Source organism: Danio aesculapii, chromosome 3, assembly GCF_903798145.1.
Source record: "Danio aesculapii chromosome 3, fDanAes4.1, whole genome shotgun sequence".
NCBI lineage: Eukaryota > Metazoa > Chordata > Actinopteri > Cypriniformes > Danionidae > Danio > Danio aesculapii.
The window spans coordinates 9,400,987-9,419,059 of NC_079437.1; the positions used below are offsets into that span (position 1 = coordinate 9,400,987).

Sequence of the window (18,073 nt, forward strand, 5' to 3'; positions counted from 1 at the left end):
GTAAAATAATATATTTATTTACTTAATTCAATAGTCATGTTGCGAGCCCAACTGAGGTCAAAGACCGACCCAAGACGAAAAATAGGCGATGACCAGATTCCGTCTGCAGCCCCAACTCCTACGTCCGAGACAGACACGCTATTTATAGCAGGGCAAATCAACCATACACCAGTGTTTTTAATCCCGGCGCAATCAGCTGGACCTGTAAGATACATACACACGCAGACGCACACAGAGAGATGCCTATACCCCAACAAAAAACAACCACAAAGGGGTCGTTTATTCTTTTTTTATATATTTCTAATTGACAAAATGTACAGTTTGTGAGAATTACCCAAGTAAAGTAAATGCTGGTTTATACTTCTGCATCAAGTGATCGCTGTGACCCATTGCACATTCTTTGCGCGTAGCTGTGCATTTATAGTTCTGCATGCTGTTTGCGTTGCTCTGCAATAACACTGCTGAAACGCTAGCTGGCAGTGGGTTTTTATGTTCCTCTGTGTCGAGTTTCTTCATGTGTGTTTTTTTTTCTGAACGTTACCTTAATGTACAAGTAGCTAAAACTCGCTCACTTAGAGGCGGGAACCAGCGGACGTGCAACAAGATTAATCATAAGGTAAACACAAAACAAAAGTTTCCTTCTGGGGCTCCATTGAACTCGCGGCTCTCAGCACCGCCCTCACTCGTCAAAGCTACCAAGCTGACCAATCACAGAGTTTGCGCTATGCGTTGTTGGGACATTTCAAGCGTTCACACTTAGCTGATAATTAATTATAAGCTTGTTTGGCATGCTGTCCTCAGGTAGATCTCGAGAACTCCCCTGCTTTAGTAACTAATGAACAGATCGTGTTTGCTCTTAAGAGATAACTACTTACTAGGAGCATGTCTATGGTGCCGATTTGGATTAGTCAATTAACTTAAGTTGCATGTTTTTGGACGGTGGGAGGAAGCCCACGTGAGCACGGGGAGAAGGTGCAAACTCCACACAGAAACGTCTGCTGGTTTGGTAAAGCCTGGAACCAGAGACGTTCTTGCTGTGAGGCAACAGTGCTAAGCACTGGGCCACTGTGTCACCCATCTAGGAAGAAGGAGGAGTAGGGGTGGAAGGGGGGATTCTTCAAAACAAAAATAGCGGTGGTACGTAACCCAGGGTATTTGTAGTGGCTTAGAAGTCATCTGATTGGTGCATTGAGAATTGGATAATGCAGCTCCAGTCGCTAGCAATCATAAGCATGTGATCCTCTCGAAATTAGTTTCTAAATAAACTTCACGTAGTTACATTTTTTGATAGGTGCACATTGGTGGCAGCCATGGCGAGGGCTATGCGACCGCACAAAGGCTGCACCTGACCTTACGCGTGGACTTGACGTGGAAGTATAAATTAGCCTTAAAGCTGTATACATAAACACAGCATCAGGAACTAAAAGACCGGATGTTAAAAAAGGAGGATAAATGCATATACAAAACAACAACATGCATGATCAAACCTGTATTTTGCAGAGAGCATTACATCAAGGAGCCAGTCCACACAGGAGGTGGATGCACCAGCGGGTGGGTGTTCCTGTCCGCGTTCCTCAAAACCCTCCTCGTGTTGGCATCCGCCTCCCTGAGCCATCCACCTCTGCGGCGACATCCCAAAACACAGCCGCCCCTGCTCGAGTCCAGAACATGAGCAACCAGCCTTCACCTCCTCCTCCTCCTGCCCAGAGAAACGTCCTGGAGGCTGGAGCCGTGAGCAGCCTGCAGGAGCAGATCCAGCTGCTGGGCAATGAGCTGAGAAGTTTGGGACTGGCGCTGAGGATGATGGTGGACCATCAAGGCCGACTGGAAAGGGAACAAGCACAGCAAACTCAAGTCCAGAAGCAGATCCTCAGCACACTGCAGGACCTCGCGACCAAATTTGACCCTCTGCAGCCCACATCTGCTCCAGCATCCTGTTCGATGGCCTCATCTACAGTCTTCAGCCAGGCTCCGACCAATCAGAGTGTGTATGCTCAGTGCAGTCAAGCCCAGACGCGCTACAACGAGATCCACGACTCCGGACTGGAAGGCATCGAAGTGTTTTCTCTGGACCAGCTCAGCCCGACTGCCATGAACGGGTTTCAGTCGTGCCCGACCTCCAGCGGGCCTCCGTTCACCCATGCACAGGTGCGCACGCCAACATTCACGCAGACGCAAACATTCGCGTCCAGCACTCTGCCGTTTACGCAGACCCACACAGACTCCTTTATCGGTATGGATGGTAAAACCGTAGACCTGGCCTCCACCAGTGCGGACGGCTCGTTTCAGGCCTGTAGTCCGGCTAACCAGACCTCGAGTCTTCCAGTTTCACCGCACGATTCTGAGCTGAATATTATCAAAGTGGAAAATGTGTGAAATGTGTGACTGAAATCTAGAGCTGTGGTGACAAAAAAACTTTCAAGAAATCAATTCAAAGATTTTCTAAATCATTATTGTCTCTTGAATTGATTTTGAACTTAGTTTTAAACAGCAGAAGGCGCTCTAGCATAGATTTTATCAGCAGATGGTGCTCTAGGCTAGTTTTTAATAGCAGGTGGCGCTCTAAGCTAGTTTGTAACAGCAGATGGCGCTCTAGGCTAGTCTTTTTTAAACAGCAGACAACCCACTAGGCTATTTTTTAACAACAGACAGTGCCCGACTATTTTTTTAAAAGCAAATGGTGCTCTCTAGAGTATTTTTTTAACAACAGATGGCACTCTAAGCTAGTTTTCAACAGCTGATGGTGCACTAGGCTAGTTTTTAACAGCCAATGGTGCTCTCTAGGCTAGATTTTGACAGCAGATTGAGCTTTATGCTAGTGTATAACAGCTGATGGCACGCTAGGCTAGTTATTAACAGTAGATGACACTCTAGGCTAGTTTTTGACAGCAGATGGTGCCCTAGGCTAGTTTTTGACAGCAGATGGCGCTGTAGGCTAGTTTTTACCAGAAGGTGGTGCTCCAGGCTAGTTTTTAACAGCTGATAGCGCCCTAGGCTAGTATTTTAACAGCTGATGGTGCTCTAGGCTAGTTTTTAACAGCTGATAGCACCCTAGGTTAGTATTTTAACAACTGATGGTGCTCTAGGCTAGTTTTTAACAGCTGATAGCACCCTAGGTTAGTATTTTAACAACTGATGGTGCTCTAGGCTAGTTTTTAACAGCTGATAGCACCCTAGGTTAGTATTTTAACAACTGATGGTGCTCTGGGCTAGTTTTTAACAGCTGATTGTACCCTAGGCTAGTATTTTAACAGCTGGTGGTGCTCTAGGCTAGTTTTTAACAGCTGATAGCACCCTAGGCTAGTATTTTAACAGCTGGTGGTGCTCTAGGCTAGTTTTTAACAGCTGATAGCACCTTAGGCTAGTATTTTAACAGCTGGTGGTGCTCTAGGCTAGTTTTTAACAGCTGATAGCACCCTAGGTTAGTATTTTAACAACTGATGGTGCTCTAGGCTAGTTTTTAACAGCTGATTGCACCCTAGGCTAGTATTTTAACAGCTGGTGGTGCTCTAGGCTAGTTTTTAACAGCTGATTGCACCCTAGGCTAGTATTTTAACAGCTGGTGGTGCTCTAGGCTAGTTTTTAACAGCTGATAGCACCCTAGGCTAGTATTTTAACAGCTGGTGGTGCTCTAGGCTAGTTTTTAACAGCTGATAGCACCCTAGGTTAGTATTTTAACAGCTGGTGGTGCTCTAGGCTAGTTTTTAACAGCTGATAGCACCCTAGGCTAGTATTTTAACAGCTGGTGGTGCTCTAGGCTAGTTTTTAACAGCTGATAGCACCCTAGGCTAGTATTTTAACAGCTGGTGGTGCTCTTGGCTAGTTTTTAACAGCTGATGCCGATCTATACTAGTTATTTTTTAACAGCAGACAGTGCTTTGCTATTTTATAGCAGTTGATGGCGCTCTAGGCCGGTTTTTGACAGCAGACGGCGTTCTACACTGGTTTTATTTAACAGCAGACAGTGCTCTATGCTACTTTTTAGCAGCTGATTGTACTCTAGGCTAGTTTTTTAACAGCAGACAGTTGTCTAGGCTAGTTTTTAACATCAGATTGAGTTCTAGGCTAATTTATAAAAGCTGATGGTGCTCTAGGCTAGCTTTCAACAGGAAATGACACTGTATAAACATCTGTAATCTACTCACCTCCATTTCCGTACACGACTTGAACCTAAAATTGGAATTGAATTAAAAGTGTGTTTATAGTGAGCTGTTTACAATAATCTTGTAACTTAAAGTTAAGTTACAGGATTGAGCTGAACACACAAGCGTTCTTCCTTGAGAGCGTTTGGGTGTACAGTTTATATCTATCCTAGAGTCCCACCCGCTGTTAAAAACTAGCCTAGACCACTCTCTGCTGTTAAAAACTAGCCTACAGGGGCATCAGCAGTTGAAAACTAGCCTAGAGCACTTATTAAAACTAGGCTAGAGCACCATCTGCTGGTAAAGTCCATGTGAATCCGAAGTAACTGAGACTTATGTTGAGCTAGGGGGCTTTCTTGTTGCACATCATTTTCTCATAGCAAACTTACAGTTAGAGGAGTGTGGCTAAGAATATTGTGGCTGATGCATCAAACTGATGTCAACAGAGAAGGACCGCCAATCCAAACACAGAAGCACATGGTAAGACTTGATTGAAGGTTATCAAAACATTTTTTTTTTCAGTGGATTAACTTAAGAATTAACTGGTCACCTAAAGAATAACAACGTGCACTAGCAAAATTAACATTGTCTTTAAAGACTAGCCTAGAGCGCCATCTGCTGTTAAAAACTAGCCTAAAGCTAGATTCAAAAGACATTAGTGGAGCATTTTGAAAGTCTCTGAATGGATTTCTTGAATATTTTTTTTTTTTTTTTTCGCCACAGCTCTTCTGAAATCTGAATTTCAGTGGCCAAATCCATTGGCCTACAGTGTATTTTATTGTATAGAACTCCTGTAGCTTCCTAGAGAAACTTATATGAAGTATAAAAAAAAGTTTCCCTTTGTTTTTCATTTATTTAATTGTATACTGTAATTTTGCCTTTTTTTATAGGAAATAAATATCATAGTAGACATAGTTTTTGCTGTTATCTTTGTATTTTTTAAGTATTCAGTTTATTTAATTCTGAAACATGAATAAAGCAATAGTTTGATGGATTTTAGTCTTTAATGCTGCCATGATTCATTTGTGTTTATTTTTTAAGTAAAACTTTTGTTTTAAAAATTAGATGACGTGTATAGTGGTATACACAAATCTGGATAATGCTTAGAAAGAAGCATTAGCTGGGAGGTTTTTATGAAATAAAAATTACACTTTTGTTTGTCCAAAGGCACTATGTGCAGTGGAAGATGCTGGAATTGAATCAACATTTGGAATTATGTTGAAAACAGCACTATCAATATATAAACTGGTTAGCCTGCTACTTTGGTCTTGCCAAAACAAACTTGACACCTCTGGAATCACTTAAATGACCTTTCTTCCCAATTCTGATGCTTGAGTTACACTTCAGCAAGAGTATCTTGAACACATTCACATGATTAAATCTCGAAATTTCAGCACTCGTAAAGTGTCCAGTGGAAGTGCGTAACGTGGGCTGCTTTATATATGTGTCCAGCAGAGGGCAAAACTGTCTCATGAAAGAGTCTTATGAAACCTAAAGCGCACGTGCTGATTTTTCAAAAGGAAATCAAGAATTCTAAAGGAAAAAAATTACAATTTCAGCATAATTAGAGTTCTCAGAAAAATATGGATCTAAATAGAGCTATAACTGTGTACACAGAACATTTTAAGAGTGTGTGCCACATTTTGTTCAGTTACAGCAAGTCCTAAAAATAATCTAACGGTGTTCCCAAATGAAAAAGTATATTGAAATTTATAGTAAATACTCTATTGTTTTTTAATCATACTATAATAGAGTACTTGAATTAATCTGTTCCGATTTTATAGTTGCTAACACAACAACTGTAGGGGAGCAGTTGCAGCATGGGGCAGTTGCAACAAGACTTATTCCTCCATTTAGAAATGAGCAAGAGTGATCATATTCATACTACATATTCTCAGTTAGACCTTCCTTCAATCTGAGAGAAATCAGCCGAAATCAGCAATATGTGACTATTCCTTTAGTATAAAACAAATTTATAGGATTTCAGGTCAGAAAATGTCTCATATACTGTCTAATCTGTTTTTGTGAAACATTATTCATTCATATGATTTAAATCACTGTTTCTTAGCTTTAAATAAGGTAATAGCTATCAAGCCATATAAACTACTGTATCTAACTAGCATAGACAGTTTAATCAGGGTTGTCCCCAATTACAAAATTCATTTAAAAGCTTGCCATAGTAGCAATGTACAGTTTAAATTTGATCACAGTTTCAATGTCATTTAATTTGAAAAAATAAATTCATTGATTAATTCATTCATTTCAAAGTTCAAAGAAGTAGTTCAGTAAAGGGTCTGTCTAGATTTTTAGTAAAAATATTTTTGTAAATTTTTTTTAGGCCTGATAATTGGTCGTTGCTTGTTCTTTAAAAAGTCTGTATTTATATGGCCCATTTAACAATTTAACTAGTTTACATTTAGTCTGTTTACCAAAAACATAAAAATAAAATCCAACATGATGTTTTAGAATTTTTTTTTGTTATTACATTTTAATGAATGTCGCAACCGTCCCCCTGCTCAGGGTCAGTTGCAACCAAGTACCAACCTCCCGCTCTCCCTCGTGAAGCAAATACGGAAGTAACTGCAACTGCATTTCATCGACAATCCAGCCTGATTTTACAGCCTGATACAAAGAACGATTTTGGTTCATTTAGCTAATATTACACTTCATGACAACTGTGAGGGGAGAATTTTTTAAAACTCATCCATTTCTTTTATATTAGATTATATTCAGTCTGCATAATTAAGGGCGTGGTCTCGCCAGTCGCCGTAATGTCACCTCAGCTGATGCCGGCTGATAAGCCGCTGAACTTGGCATATACATCATATTTTTGTTTTGTTTAGTGTTTCTTTACACAGTCAGTTGCCTTGTAGAATTATTTCTTACAATTATCAGATGATATGGCATGCTGGGTGCACTTAATTGTGCCCACAAACCTTTAACGTGTCCTCCATTTCTCAAGTGAAATTATATACTTTTATACCACATCTATACATATTTGTTTTATTTAAGGTCATTTATCATTTATATTTTTTTTTAGACCTGTAATGCACTCTGGAATCTGACAGAATGATTAGCTGTAGGCTATAAAACAGTCATCTGAAGCGTTGTCATACCGTGTTATGCCTGGATTTCATCAATAGCCTTGCATTTACTAACACAGACTATATTTGAAGCATTTGGATGTAATTCGCATTTTCCTCCTGTAGAAAAATGTCATAAGAACAATGCTTAGTCACTCAATGTATTACTAGTGTTTTTAAAAGTCTAAACACTTTATTGATATAGTGTACAACCAAGCACATGTGGTCAGAACACAAACGAGTCGCAGGTAATGATGTATTAAGCGTTTCTCCCATAGGAAAGCCAGTCTAAGCAAATGCTAGCAAGCATCTGTAGCTCCGCTCCCGCTCCACCACTTTGCCCTTGTTTGGTATCCCCCAGTCGGTGCGATGATGCGATGACAAAATGGCGACAGTTGGCCACGCCTACTAGTAGCTTCTTTTGGGTTCTTCAGAAAACCTATGGGTGACGTCACGGATACTACGTCCATATCTTTTACAGTCTGTGGCTGCAACGTTTGACTTTGTCTGTTCAAGTTTATATTCTGCATATTATCATATATACACATATAGCAATGTTGGTGTCCAATGAATGTGGGTTTATTATATTAAAATTTTGGGTTTCCACAAATAACTGTCTCTGAGAAACTGAAGGAAAGCAAAAAGTGTTTCAAATGTCTCCACTATCTCCTAATTTAAACAAATGACCCAGTACTGTACACTGCCTAAAAAAGTCTTGCCGTCGATCCCAGTTATAAGAGCAACAATAATAACTTGACTTCTAGTTTGGAAAAGTGGCAGAAGGTAGATTTTTCTTATACATCCTCTGTTGAACTGCATCCAAATCATAACAAATACTGCAGAAGACCTACTGGAACCCGCATGGACCTAAGATTCTCACAGAGATCAGTCAAGTTTGGTGAAGGAAAAATCATGGTTTGGGGTTACATTTAGTATAGGGGCGTGCAAGAGATCTGCAGAGTGGATGGCAACATCAACAGCCTGAGGTATCAAGACATTTGTGTTGCCCATTACATTACAAACCACAGGAGACGGCAAATTCTTCAGCAGGATAGCGCTCCTTCTCATACTTCAGCCTCCACATCAAAGTTCCTGAAAGCAAAGAACGTCAAGGTGCTTCAGGATTGGCCAGCCTAGTCACCAGTTATGAACATTATTAAGCCTGTCTGGGGTAAGATGAAGCAGAAGGCATTGAAGATGAATCCTGCAAGGAGTCCTGCAAGAATGCTTTCTTTGCCATTCCAGATGACTTTATTAATAAGTTATTTGAGTCACTGCAGAGATGTATGGATGCAGTCATCCAAGCTCTTGGAAGTCATACACAATATTTATTCTTTTTCAAGACTTTTCCTAAGTAAAGTCAGACCTTACTATCCTAATGAAATAATTAATAATAAGGCATGATCATATTTAATTTTGGTAAATAAGCGTAATCTAGAGGCCTTTGCCTTTCATATGAGCCACTTCTGATACCAAATGATCAACTAGAAGTCAAGTTATTATTTCGTGTTCCTAAAACTTGGATAGACGACAAGACTTTTGTCAGGCAGTGTAGTTTACTACAACTAGTGTATAATATGCTGGAATACACCACAGTTTACTGCAGTAACACTAAAGTAAACTGCAATATTTATTACAGTTTATCAGTTCAATATAGATAATACAAGTATGCTGTATATAATGATGAATACAACATAATGCATTTTACGATATTATTGTTCAACAACACTACTATAAACTACTATGGTGTTTTTTCCATGCAGGTATAAATGAAGAAATGAATCATAGACATTAAATCACTGAAACTCATACGCTTGGTCACATACACTATTTCAGAATGTTAGTAATTCAATGACAAATAACTAGCGTAAAACAAAAAGAGATCATATCTATGATTATTTCTAATCATTGTTTTTACGGAAAATAGATCAATGAATAAGGATTTGCAAGTAAATTTGTATCACGTGGAAAATATATAACAGGTGAGAAGACTTATGGTGCATTCACACCAGACATGGATGAGGCATCAAGCACCAGTGATTTACATGTTGAGTGAATGCAAAGGCGCGAATACACATCCTACGACACAATTTACGCAAATGAAATGGAGCCAATTGAGCGTTTGACTCAAGTTCGAGCTTGAGATCGAAAATCTGTACTTTAGCGAACGTTTGTAATAAACTTTTGGTTTAAACAAACTGAACTGCACAACCCATATTTATTTTTATTTTCATTTTCAATAAATGATTCAGTTATTCACTCATAAAACTTCATATTTCATTGCTAGATGTGTCATTTTTGAAGAATTATTCAGTGGCATATTTTTGATGGCTGGTTGTCGCCACCTTTTGGTTAAATAATGTAATTGCTGCCTACAGATTTCATTTTTGAGCGTCGTTAAATGCATATGACGGTGATTTTAATCTTTACCATAAACATCAGTGGTTTTATCTAAACTATAAACTGTTATCTCAGTACTGCTGTGTAATTTAACTGTTTGTAACTTCATAACTAACAAAAAAGACTAAAGACTGAATCTCTTTCTTAATTTTTGCGTTTTCAGATTTGAATGCAGCGATTCGAAGGATTATTAAACATATGCAAATCACCATCATTTATAAATTATGTTGCGTGGGTGTTGAGATCCCGATCTTTTAATGATCATTTTACGATATTATTGTTCAACAACACTACTATAAACTACTATGGTGTTTTTTTCCATGCAGGTATAAATGAAGAGATGAATCATAGACATTAAATCACTGAAACTCATACGCTTGGTCACATAAACTATTTATTTCAGAATGTTAGTAATTCAATGACAAATAACTAGCGTAAAACAACAAGAGATCATATCTATGATTATTTCTATATCTATGATTATAACACTTGTTTATTATCTCCCGGCTTTCTTGGGAGTCATCGCACAGTTCAGGTCACTTTTTGTTCCTGTGCTCTTCAAGGTGTAGACAGTGTTGCACCAGAGATTAAAATGATACTGTTTCGTCCGGACAGCAGTGACTCGAAACTTCTCATAAGGAGGAATCAGCACCTCTTTCTCATAAGGAAACTGTGAATACTGTGCCACATGAGCACCATGACAGGTTAAAATTTCAAAACAAGATACGCTTCCAAAACCTTGAGCTACTTTAGGATCGAGAGACGAGGACGCAAATGAGCCGAAACGAATCTCTTTGTTCAAAACATTCTTCGTAAATTCAACCGAAGTGCCGCGATACGTCTTTATGCACCCCTGTGTTTTGCTCAGAATCTGAACGGCTTGTGTTAACAGAAAGTGCAGCGAATACCATTTGAAGGTCTTTTGTTTGTACTGTTTTCGACCGTTACGAGTAGCAGAATTGAAATCCTTGTATAGGCTGGTATCGATGTACACATAAAGAGCGATTAAATGATTCCTTGTCAAGTGACCCGCTGGCTTCTTGACATGCTTTTCACCAGCCATCCAAACCTTTTTATATTTAGGCATGCTGTTGAGTTCCTTCTTCAGATATTTGGTCTTCACCAGATTGGCCATTTTTACTTCACAGCCTTTATATTGAGCATCGACAGAATTCAGAGCTTTATCCAGTGGATTAATCGTTCCTGCAGCAAATGCTCTGTGATCCTGCGGAAACAGCGGTCATAATTAACACAATATCAATATTGATGTCTGTAATATTCATAATAGTTGATGATATCAATAAATTATACAGTATTTAACTGTAATATGAAATGTATTTCACTTCTTGACAGCAGTTATGCAGTATCTTTCTGTCTTTTAAAGTGGCACTGTGGTGAAATACCCAGTTGGCGTGATCAAAACAGTATTTTTGATTTGATGTGAATCAAAGTACAACAAAAAAAAAGGAATTTAATAATATGAAATACAGTAATTTCCTACACTCAAAAAATTACATTAGTGTAACGTGAAGTGACGCTGACAACAGGAGCTGCGGATCCAAATGCAGGCTTATTGAACAGAATGGACAGGCAAGCAATAGTCAACACAGGAGCAAACAGATGTATATAGGAAATCCGGAGTTGTGGTTGATAAACAGGCAGATGGTCAAAAAGGCAGGCAGCAGGCAGGAATAAACAAACAAAACAAAGCTAGGGTCTAACACGACAAGGCAAAACAAGGAAACCGTGTCGCTATACAGTTTAACAAGACTCAGCAACATGTGTGTGTTTGAGAGGTGTATATGTAGTCTGTGTAATTAGTCCTGAGCAGCTTCAGCTGTCTCTGTTTGCAATCATGGGGATCTAGGCCAGATGTGTGAGTTTTTTGCTGGCAGATTTGTAGTTCTCCAGCGATCTGCACAGGCTGGATTGCTGGTGATTATGACAGTTAGCTGTTTATTCAAATTACTTATTTAGAATGAGCTGAAACAACACAATTCCTGAATTTTTGGGGGCACAACTTAATTGTTTTATGTTCAATGTATTTCAATTTTTAAAAGCTAATAAGTTAATTTAATTCCTTAATGTGTCCCAGTTGATTGTGTGGAAGCCAGCATTTTTTACAGTGAATTTGGATTGTTTTTACGGAAAATAGATCAATGAATAATGATTTGCAAGTAAATTTCTATCAAGTGAAAATATATAACAGGTGAGAAGACTGATGGTGCATTGACACCAGACATGGATGAGGCATCAAGCACCAGTGATTTACATGTTAAGTGAATGCAAAGGCGTGAATACACATCCTACGGCACAATTTACGCAAATGAAATGGCGCCAATTGAGCGTTTGACTCAAGTTCGAGCTTGAGAGCGAAAATCTGTACTTTAGCGAACGTTTGTAATAAACTTTTGGTTTTAACAAACTGAACTACACAAATAATGTTTATTTTTATTTTCACTTTCAATAAATGATTCAGTTATTCACTCATAAAACTTCATATTTCATTGCTAGATGTATCATTTTTGAAGAATTACTCAGTGGCATATTTTTGATGGCTGGTTGTCGCCACCTTTTGGTTAAATAATGTAATTGCTGCCTACAGATTTCATTTTTGAGCATCGTTAAATGCATATAACGGTGATTTTAATCTTTACCATAAACATCAGTGGTTTTATCTAAACTATAAACTGTTATCTCAGTACTGCTGTGTAATTTAACTGTTTGTAACTTCATAACTAACAAAAAAAACTAAAGACTGAATCTCTTTCTTAATTTTTGCGTTTTCAGATTTAAATGTAGCGATTTGAAGGATTATTAAACATATGCAAATCACCATCATTTATAAATTATGTTGCGTGGGTGTTGAGATCCCGATCTTTTAATGATTAATCGTGCAGCTTACACTGAATCCAATAATGCAGGCTAAACAAATAGTGACAAAAAACACCTTTAATAACCTAAGAAACCCACCACATCCTAAATAACCCACTACAACTTCGTTCGTCATCATTATATTTTACAGTAAAGCCTAAATGCTTTCATACCTGTGATTTAAATGACGCAAAAGGGCGATTTCTCTGCGATCGTTACAAATTTAGCATTAATCCACATGTAAAACAAAATGTATTAATACACAGGTCGCGTGTGCTCTGAATCGTGGGTTGTGATCCATACAAATCATGGATCAACCGTAATCTGTTACACCCCTAGAAGCTAGAGTCACCAGGCAGACAGAAGCCCTGCCCATGATGTGAATTCGAATCTATTGTGAAGTGAATTTGACACGCGAATGAAGCAAGTGAACTCAAAATGTACACGTATCTATTTACATGCGAATACCACTATGTATTCGTGCATGCCGTGTCTGATGTGAACACAGCATAACAATACCGTATGTTTTACAGTAAAATACTGTAGATACTTGATACGTAGAGCAAAATAAATGGTAGTGTAAATATCATATCAATAAATAAGTATTTTTGCTGTAAGTTAGATTTACAGTAAATTTCTGGCTAACATCTGCCTGTAAGTTACTGTAAACTCTACAGGAAATTGTTAAAGTGGCTGTGAAAATGAAATTATGAATGCCATTTTTCTGCTATCGTGATGTACATCCACTTGAAACAGTCCTGACATTAGATAAAAATGTAGGGTGGTGTATGATTTCGTTCTTTAGGAACCGATTGGATTGTTGAAAGCCGAGTGTCGATGATAAAATGAAGGAAAATTGATGTATAACCAATTCAGAGCAGAAACGAGGAGGAGGAAAGGTTATGGTATTCGAATAAAGTTTATGAGGGCAAATCAATTTTTACTAAACAATTAAGTGCACAGATAAAAATAACTACTGTATAAAAATATGAGGAGTAAACTTTAATTTCATGATGACTTTAACAGTGCACAATCTAACCTGTTCTAGAGCAGCAAAAATTAGAAGAAGAGCTTCAATCAGCAGCAGCATCTTGATTCACTCCAAGCCCTCAGACCATCTAGATGTGGATATAATAAAGCACAGATGCTGAAAGCTGAGAAACGCAACTGCAAATCTATGACTACTGGATAATGGAAATGAATACATGTAAAGATTTTCACAATAAAACTGTTTAAACTTGATATTCACTGAGTTGCTTTAACTCCTGACTTACCTGAGAATATTGTTGTCTCTTGCTGGATTTTTCCCCAGTTATTTTCAGGATTGATGAAGATCAGGAAAGTCGCACACAGGGAAAACAACTAAACAACTCTACAAACTAAAAGACGGACAGCTGGCTTTTTATAGTGCTGATAATGTGTGTGTACGTGTGGGATTTATAATCATCAGCTCTGAGTTCCCTTTTTTCAACCAAATTTCTTTCATAATGCTGTATGTAATGATGAGTTTGCGTGAAAACAACGAAAAAAGTGCAATTTGTGAAAAACAGATTGCCCCATTTCTAACTCACACACCGTGATACTCTGTTAGAATTACATTAACAAAGGCAAGGCAAGTTTATTTATATAGCACATTTCATATACAGAGGCAATTCAAAGTGCTTTACATAAACAGGAATAAAAGAAACAAGTATAAAAAAAAATAAAAACAAATAATAAAAATGGTAAAAAAATAAAATAAATAAGCATAAAAACAGATTAAATGTGTTATAAAAAAATGAAAAAGAGGAGAAAAACATATTAGTGCGATCTGTCGGACGTAGCACAGTGCTCATTCAGTAAAGGCACAGCTAAACAGATGTGTTTTCAGTCTTGATTTGAATGTGCCTAATGTTGGAGCACATCTGATCATTTCTGGAAGCTGATTCCAGCAGTGAGGGGCGCTGTTAGTAGCTGAAAGCCGATTCACCCTGCTTTGACTGAACTGTTGGAATTTCTAGTTTATTTGATCCTAAAGATCTGAGTGATCTGTTTGTATTCAGTGAGCATATCTATAATGTATTGAGGTCCTAGGCCATTTAGTGATTTATAGACCAGTAATAATACTTTAAAATCTATTCTGAATGTAACTGGGAGCCAGTGTAAAGACCTGAGGACAGGTGTGATGTGCTCTGATTTCCTGGTTCTGGTCAGAATTCTGGCCGCAGCGTTCTGGATGAGCTGCAACTGTCTGACTGTCTTTTTGGGAAGGCCAGTGAGGAGGCCGTTACAGTAATCCACCCTGCTGCTGATAAAAGCATGAACAAGTTTCTCTAAGTCTTCACTGGAAACAAAGCATCTAATTCTCGCAATGTTTTTGTATTAATCAGCTAGTTTGATTTTATAACAGAAATTATAAGGGTCATAAATGTAAGCATCAAAATATTCATACAACTATTAATAATAAAATAAATATACAAAAAGTGTCTATCATACAATTTCATGACCATGAAAACACAAAGAACTAATCAATTTGTCTTAAAGTGATGAAACACACATTAGTTTACCCAACAGACTGCTGTTTATCAAAAAGTTTAATAAAACGTTAATTTAATTTTAGCGGCACAGTGGCTCAGTGGTTAGCCATGTCGCCTCACAGAAAGAAGATAGCTTGTTCGAGTCCCGATTGGGCCAGTTGGCATTTCTGTGTGGAGTTTGCATGTTTTCCCTGGGTGCTCAGGTTTCCCCACACAGTCCAAGACATGCACTGTAAGTGAATTGAATAGTGAGTTGAATAGTGTACGAGTGGCATGTTTCCCAGTAATGAGTTGCAGCTGGCAGGGCATCCGCTGCGTAAAACATATGCTGAATAGGCTGGTGGTGATTCCGCTGTGGTGACCTCTGACAAACTAGGGAATAAGCAGAAGGGAAATTAATGAATAAATGAATAATTTAATTTCAATGTCTTGTTCCTTACACAGCAAAATCCTCAGAGTAGAGAGTATTTGGCGACACACTACAGTAAATACAGTTCTCCACAGTGTTTTCAGTAAATCTCACTAAGAACTGCTGTAGACATCTGACAGAAATAGTCACACAGGTTAGTAATAAGTGAAGCTGCTGATGCTGTTTGTTTAATGATCCTGATGAGCTGAGATTTTGAGAGATTTAATGAATTCATCTAAAGACATGTACACAGTTATGTTGTAAATTAAGAAGGTTTTCCTCCATTTTCTAATAAAAGTCTAGTGCTTTTAAAACCTCTAATCCTGACAACAGTTTTCAAAAAATTGGGTTTCAGTAACTTGATACTGCTTTGCGTGTGGACGAACAGCCAAACCATATAGAATAAGCTGTGATTTTCAAAATACCCATGTTTGTGTGAACAGCAGTGTTTTTCCTCAGTGATTCTGCTTGTTAACGGCCAGAGTTCACCATCCTCTGTTCATTCAGCACTTTAATTCTGCTCCAGTGTTATTTATATGAAAGACAGAAGTCATAATTAACACAATATCAATATCAATGTCTGTAATATTCACAGGAGTACACTTAACTTTTGCTTACCTTTTCCAGAGCAGCAAAAATGAGGAGAAGAGCTTCAATCATCAGCAGCATCTTGATTCAATCCAGTTCCTTATATGATCTAGATATAGTAAAGCAGATGATGAAAAAATTTAAAACACAACTGCAAATTCATGATGTAAATAATGGAAATTAATACATGCAAAAGGATACATTTTTGCAATAAAACTGTTCAAAATAATCACATAAACTTGATATTCACTGATTTACTTTGAAGAATCGCTCCACTTATTTGTAAATAGTGATATTTTACACCTCCCCTAGAGTTAAATAGTTGAGTTTTACCATTTTAGAATCCATTTAACCAATTTTCGGGTCTGGCCAGAGCACTTTTAGCTTAGCTTAGCATAAATCATTGAATCGGATTAGACCGTTAGCATGTTGCTTTTTTAAAAAAAGTTTTTTGATAATTTTTCCCATGAAAAGCTTAACTCATCTGTAGTTACATCGTGTACTAAGACAGACAAAAATGATCAGTTGTTATTTTCTAGGCCGATATGGCTAAGACCTTTACACTCATTCTGGCATAATTATCATGGATGCAGCAGGTGTTATTATTCTGTTAAAAAATAGCACACGAAGAAGAGTCAATAGCTTCATACAATAGCCTCACTACAGAAGATTAAGCATTAAATAGAAACTAAAAATCAAATGATCTAAACTCTTTTTTTGAAAATTTTGAGTGAGATGCTAATGGTCTAATCTGATTCAGTGATCTATGCTAAGCTAAGCTAAAAGTGACCCGGAGATCAGCTACAGTTAAAGTCAGAATTATTAGCCCCGCTGTTTGTTTTCCCCCCAATTTCTGTTTAACAGAGAGAAGATTATTTCAACATTTCTAAACATAATAGTTTTAATAACTCTAATAACTGATTTATTTATTTTTTTGCCATGATGACAGTGTGTATTTTTAGCATATTTTTACACCACATTTTATGTACAATTGTATATATTGTAAATTTTCTTTCTTAAAACTCTACTTCTTATATTAATATTACATGTTAGGCACCTAGGGTCTGAGAGTAACGTCATTTCGATTCTCTATATGTCCTGTACTGTACATGTGGCTGAATTGACAATAAAGCAGACTTTGACTTGATGACAGTAAATAATATTTGACTAGATATTTTTCAAGACACTTCTATACAGCTTAAAGTGACATTTAAAGGCTTAACTAGGTTAATTAGGTTAACTAGGCAGGTTAGGGTAATTAGTCAAGTTATTGTATAATGATGGTTTGTTCTGTAGACTATCTGAAAAAAATATATAGCTTAAAGGGACTAATAATATTGACCTTAAAATGGTGTTTAAAAATTTTTAAACTGATTTTATTCTAGCTGAAATAAAACAAATAAGACTTTCTCCAGAAGAAAAAATATTGTCAGACATACTGTGAAAATTTCCTTGCTCTGTTAAACATCATTTGGGAAAATTTAAAAAAGAAAGAAAAAATTAAAGGGGGGCTAATAATTCCGACTTTAACTGTAAATGGATTGAAAAAAAATGGTAAAACTCAATTTCTTTTCCTCTAGGGGAGCTATATTTGTATTTAAAAAAGAAAAAATTGAGTGTTTCTTTAATTCCTGACTTACCTGGGAATATCGTTGTCTTTTGTGGATGTTATTCCCGTTATATTTCAGGATCGGAGAAGATCAGAAAAGTCTGCCGCTCACAGCCATAACAACAACTACTCTTCGAACTAGAAGATGAAGAGGTGGCTTTTTATACCACTGATAATGTGGGCATGTGTGGGTTTCATAATGGTCAATTCTGAGTTCCTTTTTCAAGCCGATTGCTCAAGAAATCATAATCCTGATTGCAGTGGTGAACTGGCATAAAATCGATAAAAACGTGCAATCTGTGGAAAACACATTGCCCCATGTCTAATCGTAATGTTCAGTTACGTTTATGTCGTAATCAGCTTGTATCATTTTATATAAGAAAGGGTTACGTAATATCAGACATCAAAAATAAATAAAAAGTAAGTGTTATACAAATAAAAAAAACTGGGAC

At 37.4% G+C, this 18,073-nt stretch overlaps 2 protein-coding genes and 1 long non-coding RNA gene across 3 annotated transcripts in view; 1 reads left to right on the forward strand and 2 right to left on the reverse strand.

Annotated features, from left to right (window-relative positions):
• LOC130220851 (uncharacterized) overlaps positions 1-5,058 on the forward strand; it is a 9,590-nt gene extending 4,532 nt beyond the window's left edge. The window contains exon 4 of the mRNA XM_056453100.1: positions 1,501-5,058. Within this exon, the coding sequence (XP_056309075.1) occupies positions 1,501-2,376 (876 nt within the window). The 3' untranslated portion in view covers positions 2,377-5,058. The remainder of the gene's footprint in view (positions 1-1,500) is intronic.
• A 4,953-nt stretch (positions 5,059-10,011) lies between these two features.
• On the reverse strand, positions 10,012-13,886 carry LOC130217851 (ecto-ADP-ribosyltransferase 5). The gene is made up of 3 exons (XM_056450071.1): positions 13,774-13,886; positions 13,539-13,617; positions 10,012-10,850 (listed from the first exon to the last, which is right to left on the reverse strand). Exons 2-3 carry the CDS (start codon positions 13,587-13,589, stop codon positions 10,122-10,124), a joined length of 780 nt encoding a protein of 259 aa, XP_056306046.1. The 5' UTR covers positions 13,590-13,617; positions 13,774-13,886; the 3' UTR covers positions 10,012-10,121.
• A 1,254-nt stretch (positions 13,887-15,140) lies between these two features.
• Positions 15,141-17,733, reverse strand: LOC130217860 (uncharacterized). The gene is made up of 4 exons (XR_008835909.1): positions 17,653-17,733; positions 16,043-16,121; positions 15,850-15,941; positions 15,141-15,387 (listed from the first exon to the last, which is right to left on the reverse strand). It is a non-coding gene; the product is annotated as an uncharacterized LOC130217860 (long non-coding RNA).
• Between the last annotated feature and the right edge of the window lie 340 nt (positions 17,734-18,073).

What these genes read in the sequence shown, in the direction of transcription:
- LOC130217851 (XM_056450071.1), bottom strand. Translation starts at nt 13,589, where the DNA reads ATGCTGCTGCTGATTGAAGCTCTTCTTCTAATTTTTGCTGCTCTAGAA. An exon ending in TTTTTGCTGCTCTAGAACAG is followed by an intron (nt 10,851 to 13,538) that starts GTTAGATTGTGC and finishes CTGTTTCCGCAG; the next exon opens with GATCACAGAGCATTTGCTGC.